At 31.6% G+C, this 7,534-nt stretch overlaps 1 protein-coding gene across 1 annotated transcript; it reads left to right on the forward strand.

Moving 5' to 3' along the window:
• Positions 1-2,158: 2,158 nt before the first annotated feature.
• Positions 2,159-3,478, forward strand: LOC145594400 (F-box protein SKIP23-like). The gene has a single exon (XM_081650712.1). It carries the CDS (start codon positions 2,159-2,161, stop codon positions 3,476-3,478), a length of 1,320 nt encoding a protein of 439 aa, XP_081506838.1.
• The last annotated feature ends 4,056 nt before the right edge of the window (positions 3,479-7,534 follow it).

A 7,534-nucleotide genomic window follows, 5' to 3' on the forward strand; every position in this document is an offset into this window, starting at 1 on the left:
TTAGAAGCTCGGTAGTTCGAATATCAAATATTAAAAATTAGGGTTTTTCTACACAGTAACCCTATTTTTTTTCACTTTTCTACGTTGTGCCCCAACATATATGACTTTCTACACGGTAACCCCAATATACTTTTTGTTTCCATACGGTAACCTTGCCGTTAAAAAATTCCGTTAGTGGGTCCCACTCTCCATTTATTAATATTATTTTTATCGAATTGGTATTCCGTCAAAGGTTTCGGAGGCTATTTTGGGCCTTAGGGGTCCAAATTGAGCTCAGATTTGGTAAAAAAATAACGTAGATGCCTCGTTTTGCTTATTAAGAAATGTCTTGATTTACGTGTTGACATTTTAACACACAAAACGAGACATTTACGTTATTTTTTTTGTCAAATCTGAGCTCATTTTGTCCCTTAAGGGCCAAAATAACCCTCGAAACCTTTGACGGAATACCAATTCGATAAAAATAATATTAATAAATAAAGAGTGGGCCCCAGTAACGGAATTTTTTAACGGCAGGATAACGGCAAGGTTACAGTATGGAAACAAAAGGTATATTAGGGTTACCGTGTAGAAAGTCATATATGTTGGGGCACAACGTAGAAAAGTGAAAAAAACAGGGTTACTATGTAGAAAAACCATTTAAAATAAAATATTTGATTTATCCTTCCACAAAAAATAAAAAATATAACTACTATAAATTTAAGCATTAAAAAAAAGTGACATTTTTCACATAATTTGAGACATACATGGTGTAATGTCCAACGTTTTTTATCCAAATGATACCAATACAATTTGTTAGTGAAATCGAGTATATAAAAAAAAATATGCATATTAACAAATGTGTAGTTTTAAATGCCCCAATCATCGTTCACCTTTTATAATTTATATACACCCGGGTTCACATAGAGGTAGGTGTACGGGTGTACTCAAGGTAGTTTTTTTTGCTTATTTAATATATTTTTTTCTTCTCATTTAAGAGTTAAAAATGAGCAAAAATAAAAAAATATTGGCTAACGTACTCTTTCATAAATCATAATATTATAGACAAATTTATATTGTATAATTAAACGTACTGTTAATACGAAACAATTACTATAAGTTACCGTGCATGGCACGGGACCTAACCTAGTAGATCTCTAAGTTCTTAGATGTAGATAATTATGTACGTAGTATTTATTTTTTAAAAAAATTTGCTTAATTTATTTACTTTTATTTTTAATTTAGATGTGGAGTACATAATTACTTCTAAGCTCCTAATCCAACAAAAATTAGTTAAAAAGAAATTATTTCCTAATTTCTGTTCTAACTTTCTTAAAAAAAAAAAGAAAAAAATTAAAAGGATTTATTCCAATATCTTTCTAAAAGGATTTGTTTCCTAATTTTTGTTAAAAGGATTTATTTCCTAATATCTGTTAAAAGGATTTATCTTCTAAGAGTTCTTTCCTATGTTACTTGGACTCAGGTACCGATGTCTAACATGGGTATGTGTCTAAGCGTTCGACTCAGCTATTTTGTGAAAAAAATTCCATGGTTTTGAACCAAAAGTGAAGTATCCGGTGTCAAACCTATGTCCGAGTGTCGAGGATCTGACATTGGTACGTGAGGTGAAATGAAGAGTCCAAGTAACATAGGTTCTTTTTAACCCACCTAATTCAATTTATTTTTTTTAAAAAAACCACCACCCCTAACCACCAGCCAAGGCAACCACCCCCCCTCTGATCCGCAGTCCCCTGGAAACAGCTTCATCTCTCATCGGATCCGCTGCCCAAATCCCCTGGACCTAATGTATGTTTTCTTCCATTTCATTTATTAATTTGCTCGAATTTTGAGATTATTTTGTCCGAAAACTCTAGAAAAATCGATTTGGGGGTTTTTAATTTTGTGCATATCGATGGTTGTTTTGGCTTTGATTATGTATATATGTGATGCTAGGGTGATTTAGAAACAAATTGCAATTGATTTGGACTTGATTTGAGCATGTTTGAGTAAATTAGAGCCAAAAATTGATTATGATGATGGTTATTGTTGACATTATCAGTGCATCCTCTAATTGTTATTGAATTTTATGATGTGATTAGCTTGTTTCAGATAGAGGTTAATTGTTAATTGTTACTCAAGTTTATGATGGAGGATTGTTTGTTTCAGGAAAAAAGTTAGGATGGAGGTTAACTGGGCAGAACTGCCGATTGATTTGGTGGTTAATATACTCGATAAACACATAGTATCATTCGTAGATGGTCTAGCCTTTTCCGGTGTGTGTCGTTCGTGGCGCAAAGCTTCTGAATTAGTCAATTTGAAGCACAAGTGGGAGTGTCAAATGCCGTGGCTTATGCTAACTGATGGCAACCAGGATATCACCGAGCATGAATGGATAGGGCCTTATCTAAAACCCGATCATGTTGAGAGTGTTATCGTAGCAGCAAGGAGTATTGAAGACAAGTTTGATGATATTAATACTACTCGAAGCTTGTTGGATTTAACGCAGGAGAAAGTTAGATGTTACAGTGTCGAGTGTGATCTAGGATACGAAAGGAATTGTTGGGGATCGTCTCATGGTTGGATACTAACTCAAGGGATTGATGATAACATGTACTTATTTAACCCTCTTACCAAGGATCGCCTCGATCTCCCTTGTCGCCGTACAATCCCCTTCCTTCAGGATAATTCTGGTGAATTCCTTCGTGCATATTTCATAAACAGGGCTGTTGTACTTAAGGTGTCAGGTGATACTTTATTGGTGGTACTTATATATGATTGCTATCGTAGAGCTGCAATTGCCAAGCCCGGGGACACACAGTGGACACCAATTATAATTCCAAAACAGGAAGGTTTCCGGAGGGTTATGGATGTATTATACTGTAGGGATAATCTTGGTACCGATGGACTTGTATTCGTGGATGAGAGTGGCAATATTGCACTGGTAAACCTTGATGATGTTCAGAATAAGAAACCTCTGGCATTAAGTTGGTACGGATGTTACGTACCGTATATACAATCTGTATTTCTACATACAGATTCACATCTTAATTTTTTCGATCACTCTACCTACATAGTTAATTCTGGTCAGGATCTTCTCTTGGTATTGAGGAAATTTGACACGGAAATAAACGCTGAAGAAAAGGTCAGAGAAGATGAACATGATATTGATCATTACAAGACGGTTAATTTTAAGGTTTACAAGTTTCAGTTTGATGACAGGAGTTGGGAAGAGTTGAAAGATTTGCAAGATGTTGCTCTATTTGTGGGTAACAATGCAACTATGTCTGTTCGTGCAAGTGAGATGGGATGCCAACGCAATAGCATATACTTTACAGATACTTACCCGTTCGGTTCCAGTGCCACCAAAGATAAACTTGCGGGACATGACATTGGTGTTTTTCAAATGGGTGACAATATCATCCGGCCATTGAAGCTGGAGAATAACACCCACTTACGTTCTTCCTATTGTTGTCCCATGTGGTTTTGTCCTGCAATCTAAATCTAAAATCCATTTTGTCTTCCAACTTGTTTATATTCTTGTAACTTAAATGTACAAGCATTAATTTACATTTGCTTAAGTTTACAGAGTTTTATTGTTGTCCTGCAATCTACTTGCTTACTCCGTATCTATATGTTAATTGTAGTAAGTTTCTAAAGGTATGTTCACATTTATTGAGCTAAACTGAATTTATTGGAGCTGAACTGAACTAAACTATAAAGCAGACATGAATATTTTATGAAAGAAATAAATTAGGAGTTAAACTGAATTAGACTGAACTGAAATTAAGCTGAATTGAATAGCTTAAGTGCCTACTTTTGATAGAAATTAAAACAAAATCAATGGGAACTTGTAAACACACACTCACACAAAGATATTTATTGGTATCTAAAAGTACATAATATAATCAATTACTGGTACTTCATTTACTAGTCTATCACCTACCTTACCCATTTAATCTATGACCTACTTTACTCGTTTAATCCATGACCACTTACTATTACGAAGTACCAAGGATCAACATTCAACACCCACTTATAGAGCCAACCTTATCACCACATTACCTACAAATCTATCTTTACCCTTAATTTTCAGGTAGAATACACATCTAGATGATAAAATTATTATTCCCTCAAAAAAAAAAAAATGATAAATTATTGATTTTTAACAGGGAAATATATTGACATGTCACTAATCTTATTTAATGGCTTTATAAACATCTAATATTTATTACACAAGTTTTTAAAAATTGTACTTAAGGTGTATCTCATCACATATAAAAGATATCAAATATATATAGTAATAGTATAATAAACATGCATAAAACTGAAATTCAGTCTAATACTTTTTAGAGCTGGAAATTTAGTTTACTCAACAATAGCAACATTTTTTTTTTTTTTTTGGTGAACACGAGGGGCAAGCCTCAAAAGAGAAGAACAATCTAGCAACTAAAAAAACCAAGAAAAATAACTACTCTACGAACAACACAAAATAAACTACTCATTATTCTCCGGCACCATCCTAGGAAGCGCCATACCACTAAGGTCCTCCAATAAAACGGTATATTAAAGGGCTTTTTTGTTCACTATTTTCACTTTTTTCAAACCTAATAGTTCAATTATATTCAATGAATTCATGAAAAAATAAGTTATGAAAAGGGTAATCTAAGTTCAAATTACAACTAAAATAAATTCTAATAAGAGCTAATAAATTCAGGTAAATTCAAATTAGAAAGGTAAGTTCAAATAAGTGAAAATCAAGGAATATGATGGTTTCTATCAAACATTAAAATTTGTAAATTATAATTAGTCCTTCGTTATAAACTGATGTTTTTTCAGGTAGTATTACCATCACTACACTTTTTATGTATGTTGTATGCTGTAGCACGCCTGATCTTTCGCAAAACTTATAAGAATTGTAGTTTGCAATTGTTTACATAGAATAAAGGAGTAAATACAAATGGAAGCACCTGAAGTTTGACAAAAGTTGCAAACAAGGTACTCAAGTTTCAATAGTTGCAAAGAAAGTACTGAAACCTTGACTGTAGGTAAAAAATCCATTGGCTACTTATTCCAACCGGTTACCTCAATTTCTACAACTTGTTGTATTATGGTGGAAGTGGTTAACAGTGAAGGAAGGATAGAGAGAAGTGAATTAAAAAGTTGTAAGGTTATAATGTCAGTGTTCAGTATGTCACCAAATATTGGTATCCTCTCATTATGTCATTATTTTTATTTTCCTGTTTTTTTTGGCAAATGGTAACCCGTTGTAATAGGTTGTTTTTGGATTGAGTACTCTAACTGCAACTTTTGAAACTTGAGTACCTTCCTTGCAACTTTGTCCAAACTTTAGTACCTTCTAGTAGTATTTTCTAGATGGTATTGTTATCGCTACAATTCAGATGTATGTGGTATGCTGTACTTTTTGTAGCACGTCTATTCTGTAATACTTTGAAAATGCCCTTCTTTTAAAATACTCTTTTACTCCAAATTAAATTTATTTTTAGAAAATATTCAAAGTATTATCCTCACCGTGATAACGGCTAAGGCCTATTTTTAAAGTCACACGACAGAAAGCTAACTTTTAAAAACTCAAATAAAATAAAGTTTAATCAAACCAAACTCAACTTTAAAACCAACTCAAGGCCCTGTTCTTTAGAGCTGCTCTGTTCTGCTCTGCTGAAATCTAATCTGCTTTGCTTTGCTCTGCTCAGCTTAAAAATAGTACTTAATGTTGAATTTATTATTATAACATAATATTATTTAATAATAATAATAAATTATTAATATTTAATAATAATAATTATAATATTAAAAAGTACTCCCTCCGGTTTTCAAAAAAAAAAAGTACTCCCTCCGTGTTTTTTTAAGTGTTACATTTTGGCCGGCACATAGTTTTAGCCAATTTAATTAACTTAAATACAATAAGAGGTAAGTGGGGTAGTTGGAGTATTAAAAAATTGTAAAAGAAAGATAGTGAAATTGATAGTTTATTGAAAAGTAATGAATGTGAGAGGAAAGCTATTATAAAAAAGTAGTACTGGGTTTGGGTGGGGACCATGAGAGGAGAGAGATATAATATTTAATGTAACTTTTTGACAAAAAAAAGAAGTGTAACACTTAAAAAAACACGGAGGGAGTAATATTTAATAATACTAATAATATCAATACTAATAATAATTAATGTTTAATAATTATAATAATAGTAATAATAATACTTATAATTAATAATATTACTTATAATAATAATAATTGATTTTTTATAATAAAAATCAATATTTAAAGATAATAACTAATATTTAAAGATAATACTAATTATTAATATTTAATAATTATAATAAAAATATTTCTTATTAATTTTTAATAATAATAATAATAATAATTAAATAATATTTAGTAATAATAATAATTAATATTTAATAATAAAATTTTAAGATTATAATAATAATAATGCGATAATATTGATAATAGTAATAAGAGGAGTAGTAGTAGTAGTAGTAGTAGTAGTAGTAGTAGTAGTAGTAGTAGTAGTTAGTAGTAGTAATAATGATAATAGTACTAATAATGATAATAGTAGTAGTAGTAGTAGTAGTAGTAGTAGTAATAATAATAATAATAATAATAATAATAATAATAAAATCTGCTCTGCTCGGCTCTTAACTGCTGAAATCTGTCCTGCCCTGCTGTGCCCAAAAGCTCAAAAGAACAGGGCCTTAGATCATCTCCAATGGTGAGACTCAAGTGAATATTTTTAGGGAAGAGAGAGTATTTTATGCAATGTATATCAATAAGTTGGTATCTAAACCTAGCAGCTCCAAAAGAAAGTTGCTAAGTTTAGATACTCAACTTTGAGTCTCATTTGACAAAAGTGTGGGCCTTTGTTAACATTCTAATAATATATTTTGTAATTTATTTATGTTTCACCTTTTTTTATTGTTTGAATCTTATAATAATTGATGGGTCATAAATTGAACGTGACATTTGTTTGTTTTAGAGAGTTTCACCATTAAGAAATTAGACTTCACATGAGTTGCTAAATTGAGAATTAAGTATGGTATCACCATTGAAGGTAAAAATCAACTCATTTTGTATTTCAATACTCAAACTTGAGTCTCACCATTGGAGATGGTCTTACATCAAACCTATAAATTGGAACCATCAAAGGCCTTTTTAAAACCAAACTAAAATATAAACAATACAAAACGGGGGAACTGGGTAGGTTCTTAGGACTTAAGTCATCCCTTCTGCTTTGGAGTTTAAGGCTGAAACCCTTCCTGGTTGCCGATACCGGGGGAACCTATAAATTAATGCTATTGTCAACGATTACATAAATAATTATGTTCGTCACTCAATCCCATTATGCTTGATATACTCATTTTACTTGTAGTTCTCTCTATTTCAACCTCACTACTCGCCATATAAAACGGGTCATAGTAGGGCCAATCCAAAGAAAAGACAAACACAAAAAACAAAGTATAAATCATCAAAAACTGAGTACATATGCACTAACAAGAATAATCACACCAACATGAATATCCTAGCAATGGAAAATACATAA

The sequence above is a fragment of the Chenopodium album genome, chromosome 19 (genome assembly GCF_948465745.1).
Source record: "Chenopodium album chromosome 19, dcCheAlbu1.1, whole genome shotgun sequence".
NCBI lineage: Eukaryota > Viridiplantae > Streptophyta > Magnoliopsida > Caryophyllales > Amaranthaceae > Chenopodium > Chenopodium album.

Excerpts from the sequence above, each read along its gene's own strand:
- LOC145594400 (XM_081650712.1), top strand. The coding sequence starts at position 2,159 with ATGGAGGTTAACTGGGCAGAACTGCCGATTGATTTGGTGGTTAATATA.